This window comes from Bactrocera tryoni, chromosome 4 (assembly GCF_016617805.1).
Source record: "Bactrocera tryoni isolate S06 chromosome 4, CSIRO_BtryS06_freeze2, whole genome shotgun sequence".
In the NCBI taxonomy this organism is placed as follows: Eukaryota; Metazoa; Arthropoda; class Insecta; order Diptera; family Tephritidae; genus Bactrocera; species Bactrocera tryoni.
In genome coordinates, this window is record NC_052502.1 from 9,561,749 (window position 1) to 9,585,516 (window position 23,768).

The following is a 23,768-nucleotide window of genomic DNA, read 5'->3' on the forward strand; positions in this document are numbered from 1 at the left end:
TGAGACGGTGCTGAGTCTTGTTGAATCGTCCATGGCTTGCGACTGAAATGTTTGTTTGCCCACGGCTTCAAAACAGCCTTCGGAACACTTTCCCGATAATATGTCGCATTTACTTTGACGCCAGGCTCGATGAAAACAATTGGAGAGCGCCCATCTGCGGTGACAGCGGCCCAAACCATTATTTGTGGCGGGTGCTGCCTCCTGGTGGCCAACCGATGACTTAGATTCTCGTATGAATGGTCGGTCAAGTAAACCCTATCGTTTTGAGAGTTTACGAATTGCTCAATTGGAGAAATGTTTGGAATTTGACCGCTTTCGGCCAAGCGAAGCAATTTCTTCGCTCTCTCAAGTCGTTGTTGCTGCTTCGGTGTGAGATCATGGGTCTTTTGGAACTTGTAAGGCTTGACCTTGAGCTCATTTTTCAATATACGTCGGATGCTGCAGTCGAGTATTTTCGGTTCTTTAGCCATTTGATTGGCACTTCGTCGTGAATTTCGCTCAAGTCGCTTCTTCACTTTCCGAACCATCTCACGTGACGTTACAGTCTTTTGATGACCACTTCCATGGCGGTTTGCAATGATACCAGGATCTTTATAACGAGTGATGGTGCGATAAACAAAAATTTTATTCACATTAAGGTGTTTGAGCTCACGAAGAATTGTTGGCTGTGATTTTCCAGCTAAATATAAAGCAATCACACTATTACATTTGAATTCCATCGCTGATCACTTTTTTTTGCGTTCACTTTTGGCAAAACGCTTTTGTACACTTGAGAACAGTACTCCGAACTGTCATTCAGCAAATTTATAAACAGCTGATTCCAGTGCGACAGCTACGGGAACAGTTTGAAGTTGGTTACACTTCGAGTGCCGGACCCTGTAACAGAACTTCTTTGTTGAATAATTTCACTCATCGTACACATCACCGAATGCACTTCATGTTCTTCAGAAAAAACAATTTTTCAACGAATGGATTTTCGCGCGAAATTTAAATTTCGGCTTGTATTTTCTACAGATCTCCTTCGATATAACGCGACTACCAATAGGAGTGATGTGATTTCGACCTTTCGATCTGGATTTGTGTAAAAATTTGTCAGTATGTTTTGCAGGGTATGCCCTTTCATACTGTCACGTTTCACTTAGGTTTAGATTAAGTTTCACGTATGGTCCAGGAAACGCAATTACATTCCAAAAACATCTCCGTATACTGCAAATTGTTTTCTTTTTTCTTCCCGGAATTTGGTAAAATCGACGCGAACGATATCTATTTCCAACAAGATGGTGTGCCGTTTCATGTTTTACGTCTAAACGTGAAATGTGTTCGTGCAAAGTTCGGCGACTCGTTAATTTCAAAAAATGGGCCCGTCATATGGTCGCCAAGATCATTTAACGGCTCTATATTATTTTGCCTGGGGTATATTAAATCAATAAGGTAATTAGAGTATTTCGCAGGCTATATGGCACCGTCTTGTTGAAATCTCATATTGGTCACATAAATACCTTCCAATTTCGGCTGCTGGACGAACAGTATTTTTGGCTTATGAAATTTTCGAACCGCGGCCGCCAAGCTTTCCCGTTGTTCTATCGTGGAACTCTCCATTTTTAGTAAGCCTACTATAAACCGTTTTTTTTTTTTTTAGTAAGGTTGTCCACACTGTACTACATAAATGACAGAAAATGTAAACCTTGACTTTCTCAAGATCGTAAATCTACTGTTATTTACTGGAGTACACACTGCTGACGCGGTTATAGTCGAGTTAACAACTGCGAGGCTGTTTGTTCCTTTTCATTGGGGGCGTTTTTTAATCGGCCGGTGCCAAACATAGCGCACAACTCTAAGGAGGGATGGTTTGCCTTCTCACTTTAGCTCGCCTTCAAACGGATGTTCTTTGGTGGTATCCCAGAGCATACCTGCTCTAAGACCGGAAGTCGTGAGCTGCTTGAGCCATATGTAAAAGAATAATTGCTGACCCCACCCAACTGAATGGCAATAAGAGAACTTTCCTCACTTGTGCGAACTTCAACACATGACTCCATCCATTCTATTGTATATACAGTTAGAAGGCCGAAAAAAACAAATTTTCCAGAGTTTTTTCTGCGAAATTTTTAAGTTATTAAACCAGAAAATATCTGTGGTATCTGTATTTTAAGACTAAGTATTAGTAAAAATAATTATTTTTTTAGCCGTTTTGGAGTAATGTTGCTCACTGACTTTAAAAATCCCTTTTTGAGAAAAGCGCTTTTAAGAGGTATTCTGTTCTAGACGCATGAATTTTAGGCATTTTTTAAACTAGGATAAAAAAAATGAAAAACATTTTTATTATCCATTTTTTTATATGCTTTTTATTGACATTTTAATAATATAAAAAAATTGCAAGAAAAAAAAGCCAAAATTCGTCTAGATACGGGCCGGTTGAGTGGGGGCTTCAAAAAAACGGTGCGTGATTTCAATCCTTGTAGAGATCTAAAACACAAAAATCAAGAAGATTCTTCATTAGTAAGGATGTCGATATCGGGTTGACCATTTTAAAAAAAAAAAAAAACAATAATAACAACAAAATGGCGTCAACTTGAAAAAAAAATTGTTGACCCGATTTTTTCGACCTTTTCGAATTTTTTAAAAATACTTCAAATCAAAATTTTGGAATATATGAAAGATATATACCAAATTCCAAAGGAATCGGTTTAGTAGAACTTGAGATATCATGTCAACCACCTTAAAAAAAGTAGTTTCGAGAAAAACGCGTTGAAAGTTTAGGAGACAATTCTAGTGAACACGGACGCCACGTCACAAAATCGGCTGTATCTCCGAAAATAAGTCGAATTTTGAAAAATCCTTCCAAGGTCATAGTCTAAACTTTCAAAATATGCAAAAAAAATCGATTTTTCAAAATCCTAGACCAGACTACCCCCTCAAAGTTTGGCCTCGTACTGCCAAGCACTCTCAAACGCCTTTTCAAATTTGCGTGTAATTTCAAAAATATTCATAAGAAACAACTCTTAAATAAATGTTATATAAAAAATACATATCGATGTGTGTTCCATAAAAATTGAAAGCCTCAACTGAATACAGTGCTTGAAGTTAAAAAAAAAGTATTCCAACCAAGGCCTTGTGTCAATCACAAAACTTTTCTCTAACGCTTACACATACAGAAATATGAATTTGTAATTTTGCATTATTTACCCTTCAACACGCAACAACAACTTCAGGCTGCAGTCAGTGCCACAAATGCCGAAAAACCGAAACAAACTTGAAAACTCACCTACTTGCAACCGAAAGTTTCCACCAAATGCCGCCTGTGCATACACTAAATTTAATTTAAACTTTTCAAATCCCAGCACAAAAATCTGAACCACATAAAACAACTCAAACAACAATAACAACAACATAAAGCAGATAACAAATTTTTGTTGCCTATGCACTAAGATTCAACCATCCACCTGCTGCTGGTGGCAACACTGACTTTCTCCAACTCTTTTTTTGGGGCGCACGTTTGCCGCCCCTACCCCGCAGCCACTCGCCGTGGTCTTGTCATGTGAGTGGAATATTAATTTCCTACGCAAAAAGATATATTACAATTTTTAGTGAAAACATTGCCATTATGCTGTTGACTACAACAACAGTGAGTGGCAATAAAATGGCAACAATTAAAATGAGCAGCAAGTTGAAGGAAGGGCGGACGAAGCGCTGAGCATACAGTAGTGGTGAATGGCAAATAGTATTTAGTAAGCAAAAGCTGTGCGCATTTGATGTAATTAGAGATTACGCACACACATACACATACTCGCTAAGTAAACCAAATACTACTCAACTCGACTGCACCGCAACTCATCCAGCACACACACACACAAGCAAATCCACTTCAGTGGCTCACAAGTGGCATTAGCTCCGCGCGCCGACTGGCCGCCTCTCGCAGGCCTCCGCCGTCGCTGTCTGTCGCTGTCTGTCGCTGACGATGAGCGTCAGTGTGTTTGAGTTGAAAATACTTCGTGGAACTTCCTTAAGTCTTAGCAGTGGTAGTCAAAGTTGCAACTCCAGTGTGCGCTTGTGTGGGTGCTGTTGCTGGTGTGGTGGAGGATGGTGGAGCATGGCGCACCGCAATGCAACGGCTTCATTTTGTCAAGTGAAACTGTGATGTAATCAAACTTAAGATACATAGGCGCACATTCATGCAAGCATTAGTAGACACTCACAAGCATATTAAGGAATATGTGTTCAAAGCGCAGGCGCATGTTCGTGAGATCTTAGTTTAATCACCCTTCAACAAGTTAGCGCTAAAGCGAATTCTGCTGCAAGAGCGGCAAATAAAAACGTATAAATTGACAACTCGAAATACTTATAAGGAGATACTTCGCAACGATACTTCAATACGATATTTCAAAGCTCATAGCTGCCATACAAACGGAACGATCCATTTTCCTTACATAATATTCAAGTGCTAATGAGACAAAGAACCGCTCGAAGGTAAAAAAATATTGCTGCCGTTTAGGGAAGTGTTGCTGAAGACCGCGATTTGTCGATTCCAAGACGTTTTCAAGAATTTGAACTGTCTCAAATCGCAACTTGGCAGATTTTGAGAAAGTATTTGGGTTTGCATCCGTATAAAATTGTTCTCACTCAAGTACGGAAGCCATTGGACCACCGTAAACGTCATGATTTTGCTGATTTTGCCTTGGAACAACTTGAAAGCGTTAACAAGTTTTTTAAGAAAATCAACTTCTCCATTGAGGCTCACTTTCATCTGAATGTTGCGGTCAATAAACAAAACTGTCAACTCTGGTGCGTAATAAATACAAAAATTATCCATGAACAACCTTTACATACACCTAAATTGACAGTTTGGTGCGGTTTTTGGTCTGCTAGAATCATCGGTCCGCACTTCTTTCGAAATGAGGCTCGCGACACCTTTATTATTAATGGAGTGTGGTATAGATCGATGATAACCAACCCTTTATGGCCGCAATCGCAGTAAGTTGATCCTGACAACAGGTTTCAACAAAAAGGAGCTATATGCCACACAGCACGTGCAACAAACGAATTATTGCCAGAAAAGTTTGAAGATTCGATTATTTCAAGAAATTGTGACATTGAATGGCCTCCAAGAAGTTGTGATTTAAGAACTTTAGACTACTTCTTGTGAGGTTATTTGATGTCATTGGTCTTTAGCAATAAACCAGACTCTCTTCAAGCTCAAATTAATATCAAATTCATGGCATACTACTTGATTTAGTGAAAAAAGTACTCGAACATTGGGTTCTTCGGTTTCCTTCCTGCAAAAGAAGTCGTGGAGGCCATTTGAATAATATTATATTCAGAATTTAATTGTATCGATTGTACTTGACATTTGAATATTCCTTTAACAATAATTGTGTTTTCTTTTTTTTTTTTTTTGAAAAAAATCATAACATTCTTAATCTGTATTTGTGAAAAGTTGTATACTTCGGTGCTACTGAAGTTAAAGTTTTTCTTGTGTAATTACAACTAGGCTACCATCTGATCAAATTTGACCCGGACTGGTCTACTGCGTGCAAAAATAACAACAGAGCTGAAGACCCGAAGATTTATCATTACTAACGAGATGTGGACGCCGAAGCCAAAACAGAAAAAAAAGAATTCGCATAAGGCATAGAAGGTCATCCAAGCCGACTGATCAACAATCTAGCGAACGGCGCTCCAAAAATGAGCCAAAACAGAAAATATAGACACTCGCCGAGGCTTATCATAAGTGAATGGAAAATATAATGAATGCATACTTGTATTGGCTCAGGAGCCTATTTAGAAGGAGACAGTAAAGAGCTGTATTAAGATTCGAAAAAAAATATATTTTTGTTAGTCCGTGCCTCATCTGATAAAATGGTCTATATAAAATTTGTTTTGAAACCTCTTTTACTAAAATCTGAGCGAAATTCCCGAAAGTGCATAGAATTTTCAAATAAAAAAGGTAAATAACAACCAAGTATTCAAGCGGAGATTTAAATTTAAGCATAATTTAGAATAGGGTTTCCACATTGTAAAAAAGTGTAATCTAACCAAACATTATCGGCGATAAAAGTAAGAAGTTTTAAGGAGTCATCCATAAAGTAATTCGAGAATATTTCGATTTAGAAAAAAATTAAATAGAGTTGCCACTTAATGAACCGTGAGCGGCTTAAAGTTTAACTGGTCAATTAGCAGTACCTTTAACGACGCAAAAGGTTAAGAAATTTTTGCATCCAAAAATGTTCGTTCTTTTATATTTAAAGAGATAAAGAGGGAAGACTAATGAAATAAGGCCCTATCAGGAATTAGTTATAACCTTTAAAGGATTCCTTTTTCTTTTAACTTCAGATGATCGTGTAAGAAGTTCTGCTGTCAACACGTAGACACTTTTTTCCGAGGGACTGCCGGAAATGTTTTTAATAGTATTTACCTTTGAAAATTTTACAAAATCTTTGTAAAATATGTATATTTTTGGACTAAAGGAAAGTTTGAATAAAATATTAAATTTTTTATATAAATAAAAAGATATATAGGCTCTTAAAATTTTTATGATAAGAAGAAGAAAGCACAATGAAGCCAGTGTACTTCAGATCAACTTCAATGAGCTCTATTCTTACCACCGAAACTGCCTTTCATAAGGGTATAGATGTACTAAGAAATGTGGTGGCATTTCTTGGTATTGGGTAGTCGAAAAAGTCTTTTCGTATTTTGCCAATAGATGTCGTTGCAGTCGTATATCTCCAGTGCTACCAAACACATTGTGTCAGACCATATAGTGTTGGAAAGGTGAGAACTTAAGCTTCATTTAAGCAAAAAAATATTAATATGTATTTCGGAGAAGTTGAAAACAAGTTACAGCTGTTCAAAAACGAAAGAAAGTAATGAATGATAAATTCTCTACATTTTGTATAAAAAAGGGAAGAATGCCACGCAAGCCACCAACGAAATTTGTGAAGTTTACGGAGACGATGTTGTATCAGTTCCTATCTGGAAATTTCGGTTTACACTTACCGTTCGCAGCAACTCGGACTGACGTATGAGACGATTTCACGCATTTTATGTCGAGATCTTAAATTGAAAGCGTACAATATAAAAATATAGCTTGTTCAAGAACTGAAACCGCTTGAGCTACCCAAGCGGCATCGCTTCGCTCTATGCGCTCTTGAAAAGTTCCAAGAACATCCAAAATTTTCGAGCCAAATTTTGTTCAGCGATGACGCCCATTTCTGGCTCATTCGGTATATAAATAAACAAAATTGTCATATTTGGGACGAAGGGCAAGCTGAAAAGATTCAAGAGCTGCCATTTTATTCAGAAAAAGCAAAGTTTTTGTGTGATTTGTGGGCCGGTGGTGTCATTGTTCCATATTGGCGACCGTTTTCGCAACTTGATAAGCGAGCTCGTGGTCTCGGCGACATTTGGTTTTAATATGTAAAGTCTAAAGTCTATAGATTCAGACCTTGGAGCAAAACATCATACCTGTCATTCACCAGTTACCAGTCGAAATGCTCGAAGGAGTCATCGAAAATTGGACTCAACGGATGGACCAAATGAGACGTAGCCGCGGCCAGCATTTGAAAGAAATAATTTTCAATAAATAAATGCCAAAACATGTTCTTTCGAATGATGATAAACATTCCCCATTAAATTTGAAGTTTCTGTGTTTTTTCTTTAAAAAAGTAGGGAGCCTTGAAATGGGTCACCCTTCAGAAACTCCTACTAAATTTGACCGCTTAAATATTACGTCATGCATATTGCGACTGCTGCACGGCGTTTTATGCATAAATCATCGCCGTTTATTAATATTTCGTTGTCAAAGCTACGAATAACCCACACCACGCCTGAGTCATCGCTGACGTAGAGTTCTGCAGCGTTGAAGACACCTACGATTTGAGGTAAAAGTGCGGAAATGGAGTCCCGCTGTTGATTAAATAACACAAATTACTTGCAATTCACTGTGCACAGCTTTCAATGTTACGTACAGAATTTCCACACGCCTGTCAGGCGCATCAACGCGACGCCACGCGAAGATATCAGTGCGCTGTAATTGAACCTTGCCATTTTAGTCACGTTTAGAGAGCGCATCTACGTATACACATAGCGCGCTGAAGCGCCTTACATCTACAAGCCGCCATATGCTGGCACTAATCCCGTTTAGCCGAGCGCTGCTGCATTCAGCATGCGGCGCGTGTGCCGTGCGCTGTCAATCGCCTGCGCGGCAGAAGCGTCTTGCACAACTTTAGCTCCACCGTAAGCTAGCAGCAGGCGCGTGTATGTTGTAAACGCAGCGCCGGGTAGCATAAGATGCGGCGCGCATTACTGATTGCTGAAAGTTCGCCTTCATATCGCAGAGGTAGTGCATGAAGGTAGGCATGTAGCAGCCTTTTAGACGCACAACCAGCCGGTTAAAACACAAACAGCGCGCGGCACACTTAATTACCAGCGCCAAGTGCGCGCTCGAGTCACTCAAGTAGCGCCCCAGTGGCTCACTTCTCGCACTCCCCGCCGTCCCTCACATGTGACATGCAACAACTGCCCCGCTGTGAGTGTGTTTGGCTGTGTGTTTTCTGCTACCTTTTGGCGCGCAAGCTTACTTCTCCTTTGACGTCTCTTATTTGTTTTTCGCTATTTTCTACTCTTTGTTATTCTTTGCTCACTTTCGCGACGAGTAACTGCTCGCCACCCACCTCATGCGATTATCTTTTCCATGTTAATCAAGTATAATTAAGAAATTTCATTAAAATGTTAAATGAATACGAACAAACGAGCGCAAAAACGAACGTACCACGCAGTGTGCGAGCGAACAAAATTCATTAAAATATGCGCGAAACGTCGTTTGTGAACTTGTACAACTTCGTTTACTTTCACACAGCTTCCGGTGGCAGCGGTGGGCGGCGCGTGCGGCAAGCACTCGTAGATTCGCTTAAGCAAATGCTGGCAATAAAATTTTACCAACCTACAGCGGAAGCAACAACCGAAATTATTTCGAGAAAACAGACAAACAAATCGTAAAGCCAGTAGAGAGCAGTAGAAATGCACGGCGATGCGGGGAGGAGACAGCGCTTCTGTTTATTATGGTGCGAAATTGACTGACAGCCGCCCTTCAGCTTTGGGCCGTGGCTCCTCATCTCTCCCCCCTGTGCTTTTGCGGTTTTTAAATACGCCCACCGAATTGCGGTAAGTGCCGGTGCAATCGTCTGCGTAATGTTATTTTTATTCCGCTATCATAATCGTAATATTTATTTTGCGTAATGTTTTAATTGCGGTTTTGGTTTATTAGCTAAGAAAACATTTGCACTGAGGGGAGGTGACCTTCGCTTGGTGTTGTAAAAAATTGTATACCCTTTCCGGGCGGTAAGACGTAAGTTAATTGTCATCAAGTTCATCTAGCAGAAGACCTAAGACATGTGATGTTGCGACGGAGTCGGACTAGAAACCCCAAAACATGAGTCTAGCGACTGAGTAGGACCATAGCGAGATTGATAGTAGATGAGTTGGTTTCGTAGGAGATGCAAAAGGCGGTCAGCAGAATTTCAGAGACGCTTTGCATGGACGGAATGTGAGGCCTTTTTTTGGATGAGTAATATTTAAGCTTGCAAGAACTAAGTTGCATAACGGTCACTCATGTTTCGCGAAGCAGCTCGAGCTCTCTTCTGCAATTTGTGGTGGTTGGACTCCAGGGACGCCATTTACTGAGCGGGAGACAGAGAAAGTGTTAATAGCTCCAATGTGAATGGCGTTCAGTGCAGGTCTGAACTTCGATGCGTCCGTAGCAACGTTTTTTTTTTACCGGAATTGACTCGGATTTTACACAGTAAATGGGTTATTTTAGCAAACGAACCCTGCTTTGGATAGATAAGTGATAGTAAACTGTATTTTTCTTCATTAACGACTATGAAAATATGAGTCTTCTTTAACAGCTATTAAAATATGAGTAAGAAAGAGTCCTGTTAACATGAAACATAGAGTTTGTGGGTGCAATCTAAAACTAAAAGTTCTATTTTTTCAAAATCAACTGTGACAAATGGTCTAAAATCAAAGTATAAAGGTGCGTACCGATAATCATGCCTTTCTGTTCCCACGACAGTCGGATCCTGATTTTTTTCCGACCATGGACTGTCAACATTCTGCCACTACAACAACAACATAATCATACCTTGAGCCCCGGAAGCTTACAAAGGTTGACTTGGTTATGTCCATGTATTCCGCCCTCGTGAAAGAAGAGTTACAAGAAGTTTACTCACTAATGTAGATAAAATTGCACTTCAAGGACTTATCAAATATATTATTTGTTTCTTTGTTTTATAATAATACCTAACCAATAAATGACAGTATTTCAAAGTATTATTGCACGATTAAAAATAGCAATAACAAAACCACATTAAATATAATAATAAAGCTATCATAACCTCAAAAAATAATCTCACCCAACATACACGAACGAATTGCGATAATACTAATACCATAATACAAAAGCTTGCAATCTCTATGCCCACATTCGCCGCATTCACCCTATCAACAAAGCGAACAGCTGACTCGTCGTTTGGTGCGAAATGAGAAGCTCTGCCGGCGCAACCTTGGCGCTCCGCTGCTCCACCGTTGGAGTGTTTTCAAGCGATTTTGTGCGTTTGTTTGGTGAACGCCACGGCATAAATACGAGTATGTAGTGCGTCAGTGGAGGTCGTGTGTGTAGTGTGTTTAAGTGCAGAGTGTGCCTCGAATTGTAGAATTTCGCCTTCTACACTTTGTGTTTCAATTTATTTGATTAATTTCTCATTACTTTTTCGGCGGTTGTCAGTTTGGAAATTCCAACTGACGAAATTTCGCAAATGTCACAAAATGAACTGCTGCAATTCGTAAACTGTCGTTTGGTGCGCAACCATCAGCTGGTGCTGGAAGATCTCTGGGTGCGCAATGGCAAAATCATTAACCCGGAGCCAGTGTTCTTCGACGAGAAGCAGCAGGTGGGTCAAATGAAAGGTCAAATTATGAGCTCATCAATTAGTAGTAAATCAAATTAGTTTATAAACTTCACTTTGTTGTTTTGCTTCCACAGGCGCATATGCAGATTGATTGCGGAAACTCTATAATTGCTCCTGGCTACATTGAACTGCAAATCAATGGTAAACAAAGTGATTGTGGGGCAATGGCCTAACTACAACAACAGTAATATTACACAGTGAACACTTCACTTATAAATTTAATGTAATGTGTGTATGTATGTAAAGCGCTATTCGCCACAACTGCCTATAGACTAGTATTAGTATGCAGGCATTGTCGACAAATAAAAGTGGATCAGGGTTTTATCTTATCAGCGTCTGTACACTTACTTTCACATGTGCAGATTTGGCTGACCAGCGAAGAACATGCTTAAGAACACTATTAATTTTCTGATAATGCCGATAGCCTCTTCTGAAGATTTCTTGCTCACATCTATTTCACACAGGTGGATATGGCGTTGATTTTTCACATGATGTGGACACTGTCGCCGAAGGTATTGAGCAGGTCGCCCAAGAACTAATCACAAATGGTGTTACTTCGTTTTGTCCCACAATTGTAACCTCTCCACCGGAAACTTATCGGAAAATCATACCTCAAGTAAATGGCAAGACAAAAGGCGCACAAGTTTTGGGTCTGCATTTGGAGGGACCCTTTATTAGCCCACAAAAGAAGGGTGCGCATCCAGAAAACTGCATAAAAAATATTGATAAAGTAAGAGCACAAATTTTTTATATATTTATATAACTCACCTTTTGATTATTACAGGGCATGGAAACTTTAGTGGACACCTACAGCAACTTGAGTAATGTCAAAATTATTACAATAGCGCCGGAAAAAGATCCTGAGGGTACTGTGACAAAGGCACTAACGCAAATGGGTATAACGGTAGCTCTGGGGCATTCCGTAGCGAATTTGTCACAAGGTGAAGTGGGCGTACAAAGTGGCGCACGCTTGATAACACATCTGTTCAATGCCATGCTTCCAGTAATTGAAAACTTATTGGATTGAAATAAACAATACTCATTAGAAAACTTTATTTATCTTCTACACAGTTTCATCACCGCGACCCGGGACTTGTTGGCTTACTGGCATCTAATAACATACCACCAGGACAGGAGATTTATTTTGGCATTATAGCTGATGGTGTGCACACGCATCCGGCTGCTTTGCGTATAGCACACCGCACACATCCGAACGGGCTTATATTGGTTACCGATGCCATAGCAGCATTAGGTCTAGATGAAGGCAAACACCACTTAGGCCAACTGGAGCTTGAAGTGCGCGAAGGCAAGGCCTACATTGCTGGCACAAATACATTATGTGGCAGCATAGCTCCGCTGGATACGTGTGTGCGCATCTTCAAAAAGGCTACAAGTAAAACTAACTTTTTAACAATATGTAAAAAGCAAATAACTAATTTCCGTTTATTTTTAGACTGCTCAACAGTATATGCTATAGAATGCGCTACACTACATCCGGCCAGCTGTTTAAAAATTACGGAAACAAAGGGCACTTTAAATTTTGGCGCTGACGCCGATTTCGTTATGTTGACAGATGACTTGTTTGTGAAATCAACCTGGATTAGCGGGAAATGTGTTTACCGTTATCCAGTTGAGGAATTAGCCGCACTTAAAGCCAGACCAATCGAACAATTATGCGAATGCATTTAACCCGACTTTTATAATGTATACTATTCATATGAAACAACGTTTTTATAAAAAACAATAGCAAATATTAAAAAAAAATTGAATAAGCTCCTCAGTTAAAAAATGGGATTTTATATTTATTTAATTTTATAAAAAAAAAAAAAAACTTATTTTATTAATTTACTAACTTTTCCTTATAAAACATCGAAAACGTATTCATTTGTGTCATGCTGTCCGCCACCTGCATCCAAATGTCAAATATTTCTTTTTGTTTTGCTCACAATTGTTGACGTTGTCATTTCTACTATTCTAGTCTGCTGGTCAAAACCTTGTACCAGTTGTGTTAATAGTTTAATTTATTTGGCTTTTTCCGCTAAAAATACGGAATGAAATTTTACGTCAATTTACTGCTGCTGTGTAGCTGCTGTTGGGGCGCCTTTGCGTGGGATTCCGATGAGCTGGAAATATTTGATTTGGTTGAAGAAATCAATCAGAACTTCTACGAATTTATGAACATATCACAAGAGGCTACAAATAATGAGATTAAACGTGCCTTCCGTTCACTCTCTATTGTCCTGCATCCGGACAAAAATCCATCCGAAGACGCCAACATACAATTTCGTAACTTGGTATCCATTTACGAAGTGTTGAAGGAGGCGTCGAAACGCGAGAAGTATAATAAAGTTTTGCGTGAGGGCCTGCCAAATTGGAAGTCGGCTTTATATTACTATCGGCGTATGCGTAAGATTGGTCTCTACGAAGGAGCGGCAATACTTTTCGTCATTATTACTATTGGTCAGTATTTGTTTGCGTGGGCTGCTTATCTGGAAAAGAAATATACTGCCGTAAGTTGGAATACCAAGTGAATTTAACAAACTGGAAATTATAATCCATTATATTTTCAGGAGCAAGTATTTGGTTCTAAACTGAAGAAGTTACAGAAGAAAAATAAAAGTATTGACATGGACGTTATACTAAAAGAAATTCCTTCACCTTCAGTTTTGGTAATACAAAGGCTCATATAGTTTAACTAGCATATTGCTAAATTGTGTTCGTTCTCTTTTAGAATACTTTACCATTTCAAATACCACTTTTCATTTGGCATTTGCCAAGCACAATTAAAGAAGCATTTAGTCGAGCTAATGAGCTTAAGGAGATTGCATTAGAAAAACGGCGACTGTAAGAATTTTTCTTCTCTGTTTTATACGCATAAACTTTAATGGGCTCTATTTACAGTGAACTTGAGGAAGTTAAGCGTCAGGAGGAGCTCGAACGTGAATTGGAAGAACAGGCTCGTTTACGAAAAGAAAAGAAGGAAAATCTTCGCAAACGTCGGCAAAACACCACAGCGCCCGAAAAGACTGACGAGGAATTGCGCGGCTACTCGCAGATACAGACACGTGAATTGACCGAAGATGATGCCGTCAAGCCTGTACAACAAAAAGTAAGCAGTACTAGTTTTTCCGTAGGTATATAGTCAATAACAATTAAACTATTTTAGGCCACTCTGAGCGGTGGTTTCTGGACCGATGAGGATCTCACCGAATTGATACGTTTAGTGAAAAAACATCCCGGTGGCTCTAGCGCACGTTGGAATATCATTGCCGAAACAATGAATCGCTCTGTACAAGAAGTCACTTTCATGGCAGCCAAAATGAAAGAAAATGGCTATCGTCTTCCAGGTCAAAGCTCCGAACAAAGCAGCGAGTTCACAACGCAAGTGCAAGAAGTGGCAAAGAAGGAGAAGGTGAAAAAAACTGCCGCAACTGACAATCAAATACTTGTGCCGGAAACAAATTGGTCACAAGAACAGCAACGTGCGCTGGAATCAGCCATTATTAAGTATCGCAAAAATGCAACTGGCGACCGTTGGCAAAAAATCGCCAACTGCGTGCCAGAAAAGACAAAAGAGGAGTGTTTAGTGCGCTATAAATATTTATGCGAATTGGTCAAATCACAGAAAAAGAGCGAAGAGGAAGCTGCTACAGCCAATGACGAGGCGAGCAATGAGAAAGTGGAGGCTGTAGTGGAAGAAGTGCCACCACCTGCCAAGGATGTAGAGAAGAATGACGGAGATGACAAAACAACAGAGAAGGGTGGTAAAAAGCGTAGTAAACGTGAAGAGCGAAGACGTCGGCGGAACATGTCACGCGACGAAGATTCAGATGACGCTTACCAATATGAAATGAATTAATGTGTGAGAATAAAAGTGAAGCACAATTGGCGTATAGGCTAAATATTTTTTATGCTCATATCATTTTGCTTTTAAGTTTTTCTAAGGTAAATCTACAAAATTGTAGTTATCGTTTTTTTACGTGTAACTTGCTGCATTTTGTTACAAAAAATAATTTGTGTATATTATTTTGCTATTTTTTTTACGTACAAAAAACTACTACAAAATGCCACTCCTATATAAACAAAAAGCAGGAAAAATATAAATAAGTATAAATAAATAGACAATCTCTGTTTTATTTCACTCATTTGAAGAAGTCGCAGATTCTTTACTTATTTCTAACAGCGAATTTTGCGACATTTCTGTGTCGTCCTCATCATCTTCGATTTCCATTTCGAAAATCGTCATTTTTCGGCATTGATCGGACAGCACGGTAACGACCTGCAAAATATTAAAATTAATTTAATTAATATAAATTTTTAAAATTAATTTAATTAATATAAATTTTAAAATTAATTTAATTAATATAAATTTTTAAATTGAATAAATTTTAATTAATTAATATTTTTCAGCTAAAATATTTTTTTTTAATTCTTATATTTTATTCTAATTTATTTATTTAATTATTTGTTTAGTTAAAATAATTTTTTTAATTACTATTAATTTTTTTTTCATTTAATTTTTTTAATTATTATTATATTACTTTTTTTTCTATTTAATTTTATTTTTATTTTATTTTATTAGCTTTTTATTTTAATTATCATTTAAAAAAATATTGTTTTTTATTTATTTATTAAGTTTTTAATAATATTACCAGTTGAATTCAATTCACTCACCTTCCTACTGCCCGACACAGCCAAATGTGTGCACACGCCCTCAAGCGGTTTCAAGCTGTTACCCTCCAACAGATCTGGCACGTGACATGGCACAGCCACGTCCAACAAATTAATATTATTCGGCATTAAATGTTGGGACTGCTTTCCCTTGGTCGCTTCCAGGGTGAGTTGTAAGAAATAGCTCTGCTTGTCCACATTTTGTGCGCTACTATGTAGCAATATCGAGAGTATGCTCTCATTGTAAAAGTCTAAATCTACAAAACGCAATGTGCTAAAGACATCCTCACGCAGTGCCTCACTGGTAAATGGTCCTGGTTGTAAATTCAAACGTACACATCGAAGCAGCGTAAATTGCTTGTTGAATTCGAGCAAGAGCGTTTCATGAGAGTTGATTGTTGTCACTAACAAATCCGTATTTGCCTCCTCATTCACAAAAAACGAACTGTGCACCAAGGACTGCTCAGCTTCGTCACTTGATGCGGGCAACGTTGCACAAATAATGCTTGCATCAAGCATAAAACTGCCACTAATACTCTCGTTGGGGCGTTTGAAGACAGTGTCCACAGCCGACATTAATTTGTCTCGTTCCTGTATAAGTGAAGTTTCCTTTTGGTGTGGAAATAGCAGGGAACAATTCCGTAAACATTCATTTTCGTCTAGCAAACGATGCCATAGATGATGTGGATCTGATTTGACGATTTGCTGCAAGTTGCGACTCTCCAGATACTGACCCACTTTTTCCAAATTAAATTTACGCTTTGTTACAGTACCATCCTCTGAAAATTCATTGATTAATAAAACAATAACAAAATACATACACACATATATATGTATATAAATAAATATATACCATTCTCCACAACACTATCCTCAAAGCTGTTCAAATATTCTGCCAGATAAATGGTGTCTTCCGGCGTGATTTGCGACATTTCTTCGGGTATGTCTTGTTGATGCAGACGCAGAATTACTATACAGAGCCATGAGAAAAACAATTTCATGTCATTCACGCACTGATCGATTACTTGCTGCACTTCTAATATTTTCATCAGAAACGCGCCGCATGCACGCAGCGCCTCTTGTGTGGCATCGCAAGAGAGTAAAGGCTGCAATTTAGCGAAAACTTTAGATTTTTTCTTTACTATAAAAAGCATAACAATACCTCAAAGAAATGAGTAATACGGCTAAGACCTTTCAATGAGTTGAGAAAGTAGAACATGTTAACACCGCTGCTTTGCAATTGCTTAGTGATGAGACTTTCCACAGTTGAGTAGCTGAGATCAACCGAATTCGCCAACTTCTTGAGTCCCTTCTCGGTTAAATCACTAAATTGCAAACACATAAATATATACAAATTGGATAAATGTGTTAAAAATATACTTACTCCCTCAGAAAGTCTTCGATTTCATGTGTGGCATAGCCAAACACAAGTAATTCTAAAAAGTCTGCGGACAGCGAACCTTCCGGCTGTTGATTCGCGTATTTAGTGAGCTTATTATCCATTTCTAATAGCACCGTTTCCCATGCTTCCATGATGCACTGTATTGTTTCATTTATATAACTTAAATAGTGAATTATAATTGAGATTTATATAAATAAAATTAAAATTAAATTTAGATTACGATTATACATACTTCTTAGTCTCTAGTACATTGGCGCAGTGTACTGCTAAATGTAGCATGGGCGAAATGTACTTCTGCAGCACAGAGTTGTGAAAATGTAGTACCTTAAGTTCTGAACCGTCGGATATCAAGGCGTACATGGCATTAAAATCGCCACTCAAACGCACGTCGTGTACTGCGAATTCATCCGGATGTAACACATGCTGTCGTAAGTCGATTTGACCTGCGCGTAAAGCGCCGAGCAATAGCAAATGCACCTTTCCGGTAACCGTAATAACAACAAGAAAGCACGGCGAACCTTTAGCAAAGGATCTTTGCTCTTCTGCCATTTTAGTGGAGGAGCCAATGCCACTTAAGGGTGGTAATGGCGGTAGGAAAAAATCAAAAGTGTGCTAATGGTAGATGGTATTAAATAGCAGTTTAAGTTGGAGAAAATAACTCAAAAATCAAACCTCTGTGCGATTGCGGTAAGTGCTACGGTAATCAGATGTTTTTATAGATTTGCTAAAATACACACGCTCGATATCCTCCTCAAAATTTAGGACAGATATTTGGTCCTCGCGCTCGGCGTCAAGTAGCGTTACACGTCCATTGCTGTACCCTGACATGAAAGGTGCTGTTATGTTTGGAATTTTACTGATTAGTGCAAAGACTCACCAACAGCTAAAACAGTTTCATCCAATTGCCAGCCGAGGGAACGTACCGCGACGTCTTCTCCTAGCGAGGGAAATGTGACTATCTTTTGCCAGCTCAAGCGCTGTATTATAACTTCACCTGTGAAATGTATGATAATATATGTATATACTTATTACTGTCGTGTTTATTCATAAGCACTTTTTTCGTACCTCTATCAGTGCCATAGGCAATTAAATCCATTTTGTTGCTCCATTCCATACGATTCACCGAACCACCTACGACACGGGAGCCTATTTGCTTCATGGAATTAGCTTGAGACATGTTTATTTGATGTTATTATTTATATCATTTATAACCGATTTGGACTTGTTTACACCGCCAAGCTAATTAACTCTACATTTTATTCTCAAATTGCCAATTTTTCTATTCCTCCAATTTCTGTTTCGCATTAACGCCCCACTCGTTGCCGTATTACCAATTCCTAATTATGCAATGTCTCCACATCACAACGCAAGTAATGGCAACACCCAAGAAAAATTGGTCTATTTATATGATTGAATCCAAAAGAAAATAACTACTGAGTTAAAATTAAAACGAAGTTAAGTTTTTAAAACTCAGTTTATTTGATGATTATAAAATTTGCTACTAGATTAATCCCAGCTTACAATAAAATTGTATAGTGCATATTTTAATGGCAGCCCCATGTTCTGACAGCTGTCAGTGAATAATGCCCAAGTGCAAATAACAATATCCCCTACTGAACCGGCGCAAAATGCTCGTGAAATTTTTTCACACCGCACACAGTTTTACTTTGCAGCCTGCGCCATTCCATTAATAGTGAAAAAATCTTGTGATGGCAAAGGTGAGTGTTAAAATTTAGTAAATTTTGCATAAATTTGCAGTAAATTATGTGTCCAATCTGCTGAGATTGGATGTTTAACAAAAACTCATAAGATTTGTGCATTTTCAACTTGAAAAAACTTGTGTGAAAAGTCTGTATATGGGTACGAAAAGTTCTTTTTGCGGCTGTGCTGCGAAGGGGGTCGTTGCGAAAAAATCTAGAAATAGCGTGAAAAAAGTGTAAAACATAGAAATATTTGCTTTCCGCTTGGTAAAATATAAGAAAATAGTGTTTAAATTGAATTTTAAAGCTGAAGGACATTTCTGATGGGCATAAAAAGGAGAAATACTTTCAAGGACACATGGGCATTGTCAGAGTATAAATGTTCTGATTGCTGTTTCACAGGGGCACGAGGGTTTTGGTTTTTGTGCATGTATTTGTACGCGTGCCGTAGTAGTACGTGTTGGGTGGTGGTGGGCTTGCTTACTATATGGTAGCAGACCACAGGGCCTTCCGGAACACGAACTGATGTGTAAAACGCTCGTTACGATATTGAGGAGATAGCGACGTGTGTAAGAAAGTTTCATGCACTGATTGTCTACAGAATAATTCGACATTTTGATTTTGTTTTAACAGACAGGAGGTCGTCGGAATCGTTTCAGTTACATGCATGGAAATATTTGAACTGATTTGATTAGAATATGTAAATAAATGCTGATATGTTGACAACAAAAATATTAAGTTAATTACAATAAGACATCAATTTGAAATGATTTAATTTTAAATTAAAAGTAATGTGATGAAAATTTACCACAGAAACAGTGCCTTTAAGAATTGGAAATAATTTGGAGAAACTATTGCAAACGTTTTTTTAATAGCAAATGTAAAAGGCCAGAATGCAGATGTACTATCATATATGCAAATAAACATACATATACATACATATGTACCAAAAAGCAAAAATATCGAGCTGAAAGATTTCAATAGTACAAATGCAAATACCACAATCAAGTTTGCAGTGCCCAGAGTTGCCAGCACCTTGTATACCAAACATTGAAGGTTACAGGACCGACGGTATGTGCTGGGCAACGAGTGAACACGTTTTTCTTTTCCTAATTGTCAATGCTATTTAAACCAATCACGCACATACACATAAATAAAGGAATATACTTATATTTCTTGCAATGTATGTATTAAAATTAATAGATTTTCGTGCCTATAATTGTGTTTTGAGCAGCTGCAAAAGTTACCTAATATGCACGCTTTTCTAGCAAGTAATGTGTATACATATGTATGTGTGGCGCGCGGACAAAATGCTAATAGTGAAAATTCAAATATTGATTGATTAATAAAAAGTAGGATTTGGTGGAATAAGTTAAATGTTTTCGTAGTCTGTCGACAGCAAGTGGGTACAAAGGGTATATTTGATCAGTATAATTGATTTTACAATATTATACATAGTGTAAAACTGCTGTTTAATGATTTGTTTGATAGATGTGCTGTTATAAATGCTCAAAATTTGCATACTTCCTGCAATATTTGTTATGTAACTGCCTAAACTTTAAGAACGCCAGTATTCAAATTATTTTATATACAGAACTTGGCACGTGCAAAATTTTTTATTAAATTATATCGACAAAGTAGGTCTACCTAACAGAACTGAAGAAAGTGACAACTTGTGTTTTCTAGTACTTAAATAAATATTTTTAATTTTTTATATTGAAACTTTGTTAAAACTGATAGTCAATGCACGAAAGAAATAAATTAAATACACACGAATATGTAAGTAACACATGCGCGTATGTATGTACATACATCCGTACATATGTATATTTGTCTTAAGGTACATTTTGCCCTTTATAAATATTGGGCCTTGACTCTCACGTATTTATGCATTTGCGTAGAAATGTAAATGTACTTATGTATGTATATTAGTTAGATTTGTTTTTTCACATCACATCCGTTACTAATATCAGTTTTTGCTTTCACGCTTACCTCGAATTTTTTCAATCCAATAACGGAATTAGAACAACTTGAAATTTTTATTTATAAAATATGATGCTTAACTCTTACATTATTTACCAATGTATGAACGTTCATACAGCAAATATTATATAATATATGATGTGTGTAATCCGTTTCAGCTGTCATCTTTGGTTGTGTAGTGAGACTTCGGGGTTACGTTACCTTTGCTGCTCTATATTCTATTGTTATACACATACTCAGCTGTCTTGAATTGTAGACTATGCCGTAAGCATTTGAGCACACACAACCACTTCATTCATATAGGTATAATAGATACCTAACTAGATTTAAACTAAGCGTTGTCCACAATGCTTGGCACACGCTGCGTATACGTATTTTCATTCATTGTTTATTATCTTTTTTTGTGCACATCTCAACCCCGTGTTTGCTTTTATCCATAGTACATGTGTCGCGTACAGATGTACATACATACATATGTATATATTTTTTATGGGCCCGATGCTTTAGCTATTTTTTTGTCATAATTAGTTCCGTAGTTACTTTCTATGAAAAAATGGGGGAACTTCAAAATAATCTGTATTCGCTGATTAGATGCACTTGTTATCTATTATAGTTAGCTATGCTGAGACTCTGTGGGTGAATTGTAAGCTTCCTCAATTTAATATTAACCTGTTCTCTCCCCTATAGTATTATTTATTCACTTCCTTTGTTGTGCATTGATTATTTTAACCTTTGCACCTAATTTCTACTTTTGTACCTCATCTGTTTTAGTTTAGCTGCTGAATTGTTTTATTGCTATGAATATACCATACATACATACGTACTTTTGTCAACGGATAAATGAGATAATTCAGTTTTTAATAGACTATTTTTAACTACTTGTAGTCATATAGTTTTATGAAATCTATTATAAGTAGATATGTATGAGTACAAATGTAGGTGCGTTTTTTTATTGTTCTCTCAATTGTAGAATCTTGATGATGATATGAAAAGTTGATGGATTTATTTTAATACAACTTAAATATAACATCAATATCACACCAAATAACTTTTAATTTATAATTTAGGCAGATGAGTGCATTTATTAAGCATAGTTTTTTGTAATAAATTTTTATCATAGACTTCAGTGTAATTTTTCGGCAGAGATATACATATACATATGTACATATGTATGTAATTTTAGACATGTAGCCTTAATTATTTTTGAATAATGATGAAAAACGGGGAACTCCCGTATTCTGATCTTCTCTTATTTCGCGTCTTTGTAATTTGAATACTATATGTATGTATGAATATACAAGTATATGTATGTATACATAAAAATTTTTCTTGATCGACCACAAAGTGTTCAGTTTCATATGTACGTATGTATGTATGTTTTGCATATGTATGTATGTATACTTACTTCCAAGCTAAACAAGAATATAATGCTTTCTGGAAAGATTATTTTATATTATTTTCACATATTTCTTCGAATTCGTGCATTCCTTTAGGTTTCAACTCTGTACTTCTGTATTCTTAAGAGCTAATTTATGTGCATACCCAACGTGTAGCGTTTTCAATAAAAGACATAAACAGTCTTCAATTTGAAATTATTATAGTCAGCGATCGCGAGCAAGTGGCGAATTATATGTACATATATTTGTAAAGCAAATATGTACATGCATGTATGTATGAATGTATGCATTCCCCTATACCATGTATAATTTGCGTGTTTTTGGTTGCGTGTAGATTTTTAAATTTACATTAAACATGCTTAAGTTTCATGCGTTTAATATGTACAAATTTTTAATTGAGGTTTCGAGTGCGGGCTAAGCGTTCCATTTCATTTAGACTATTCTGCGCCGTTACACTTGTAAAGATGTTGAAGTTTCTTATTCTGTTTTGAGAAAAATAAGCGCAATCAGTTTTTTGGTTTGTTGTAATTTTAAAATTTGTTTTTAGTTGCTGTAATAATGCTAATTTTATAATTGATAAGCAAATGTCTATGATTTTTAGTAAAATTTAATGGAAATTTTATCAGCCGAGATTTATTATAATGTGAATAAACTATATGAAGTGTGTTAAACTTTTGACTTTATTTAATAAATAACTTGATTTTTTCACTTGTGTTTGAATAACAAATTTTATGTTACAAATCTTCACAAATACTCCTTTCGCCGAAAATGCGCCACTTGGTCATAGTTTGCATTGTGAATTATGTCAAAATGACAGTTGAAACCTATCAAAATCATTTCCGATTATTTTCATTGCCACAAGTGTGTGGACGAGTTGATTTCAATGCTCTACAAGTGGCCCGAAAAAATTCCACTTGTTTTCGTTTATTTCGTACAATCGCAGTAGTCAATGTAAAATTTTCTAAAATCCATTATTATTTTCATAAAACATACGGCTGAATTCAAATTGAACACAATTGATATTTATCGAGTGGAAAAAAAGGAAAGCTAAAAACTATAGTTTTTTATTTTTTCTAATATTTTTGCAGACGTTGGGTGTTCAATAGACTGTTCACTAAAGACCCCAGCTATATCAACAGCAGAAGCGGCTACATAAACTGAGTATTTATTATACAAAAGGCTAATAAGGCAGTGTGAAGTAGTAGGAAGTGAAGGAAGAAAGACGAATAATTTAAAGAGTGTGATTTTCTTTGGAAGCGCTTAACGAATACAATACAAGGAAGGGGAAACTTTGGTTACGCAGTGGAAGAAATTTTGTCTAAAGTAGTTGGAAAACGCGGCTAAAGCGAAATTCGCGTACACTTGAACACCTACCAAGAGTCCAGAGTATCTCAAGCAACGACAAAATCAGCTGCTAGGCATTCTGCAGCCAAACAACAAACACTCATATTGACCGGCTCATCGATTATATGCATGGACCTGAAAACTTTTTCGCTAAAGACTCGAAACTCGTGGATCGTATTTTGGTAGAAGAGCAAGCAACGACAACGTGTAGCAAAACTACTTATGCAACTGCAAGTACCAAAACAAAAACAACAAAAATTTCATCAGTTCGTAAACAAATGTGTGAACAATAATAATTATTCTACAATTC

The 23,768-nt window shown here is 37.2% G+C and overlaps 3 protein-coding genes and 1 long non-coding RNA gene across 4 annotated transcripts; 3 read left to right on the forward strand and 1 right to left on the reverse strand.

Annotated features, from left to right (window-relative positions):
- The first annotated feature begins 10,539 nt into the window (after positions 1–10,539).
- Positions 10,540–12,746, forward strand: LOC120775626 (N-acetylglucosamine-6-phosphate deacetylase). Its single transcript, XM_040105880.1, has 6 exons — positions 10,540–10,943; positions 11,036–11,102; positions 11,426–11,691; positions 11,746–11,964; positions 12,033–12,354; positions 12,415–12,746. The coding sequence occupies exons 1-6, from the start codon at positions 10,809–10,811 to the stop codon at positions 12,648–12,650; spliced, it is 1,245 nt and encodes a 414-aa protein (XP_039961814.1). The 5' UTR covers positions 10,540–10,808; the 3' UTR covers positions 12,651–12,746.
- A 178-nt stretch (positions 12,747–12,924) lies between these two features.
- LOC120774218 (uncharacterized protein F54F2.9) lies at positions 12,925–15,079 on the forward strand. Its single transcript, XM_040103674.1, has 5 exons — positions 12,925–13,471; positions 13,532–13,630; positions 13,693–13,805; positions 13,863–14,070; positions 14,128–15,079. Exons 1-5 carry the CDS (start codon positions 13,013–13,015, stop codon positions 14,818–14,820), a joined length of 1,572 nt encoding a protein of 523 aa, XP_039959608.1. The 5' UTR covers positions 12,925–13,012; the 3' UTR covers positions 14,821–15,079.
- On the reverse strand, positions 15,070–18,409 carry LOC120774217 (anaphase-promoting complex subunit 4). The gene is made up of 9 exons (XM_040103673.1): positions 18,100–18,409; positions 17,912–18,028; positions 17,707–17,855; positions 17,267–17,646; positions 17,017–17,193; positions 16,795–16,957; positions 16,486–16,738; positions 15,636–16,411; positions 15,070–15,240 (listed from the first exon to the last, which is right to left on the reverse strand). The coding sequence occupies exons 1-9, from the start codon at positions 18,209–18,211 to the stop codon at positions 15,100–15,102; spliced, it is 2,268 nt and encodes a 755-aa protein (XP_039959607.1). The 5' UTR covers positions 18,212–18,409; the 3' UTR covers positions 15,070–15,099.
- A 157-nt stretch (positions 18,410–18,566) lies between these two features.
- LOC120774219 lies at positions 18,567–23,407 on the forward strand. Its single transcript, XR_005705227.1, has 2 exons — positions 18,567–18,752; positions 23,203–23,407. It is a non-coding gene; the product is annotated as an uncharacterized LOC120774219 (long non-coding RNA).
- Positions 23,408–23,768: the final 361 nt, after the last annotated feature.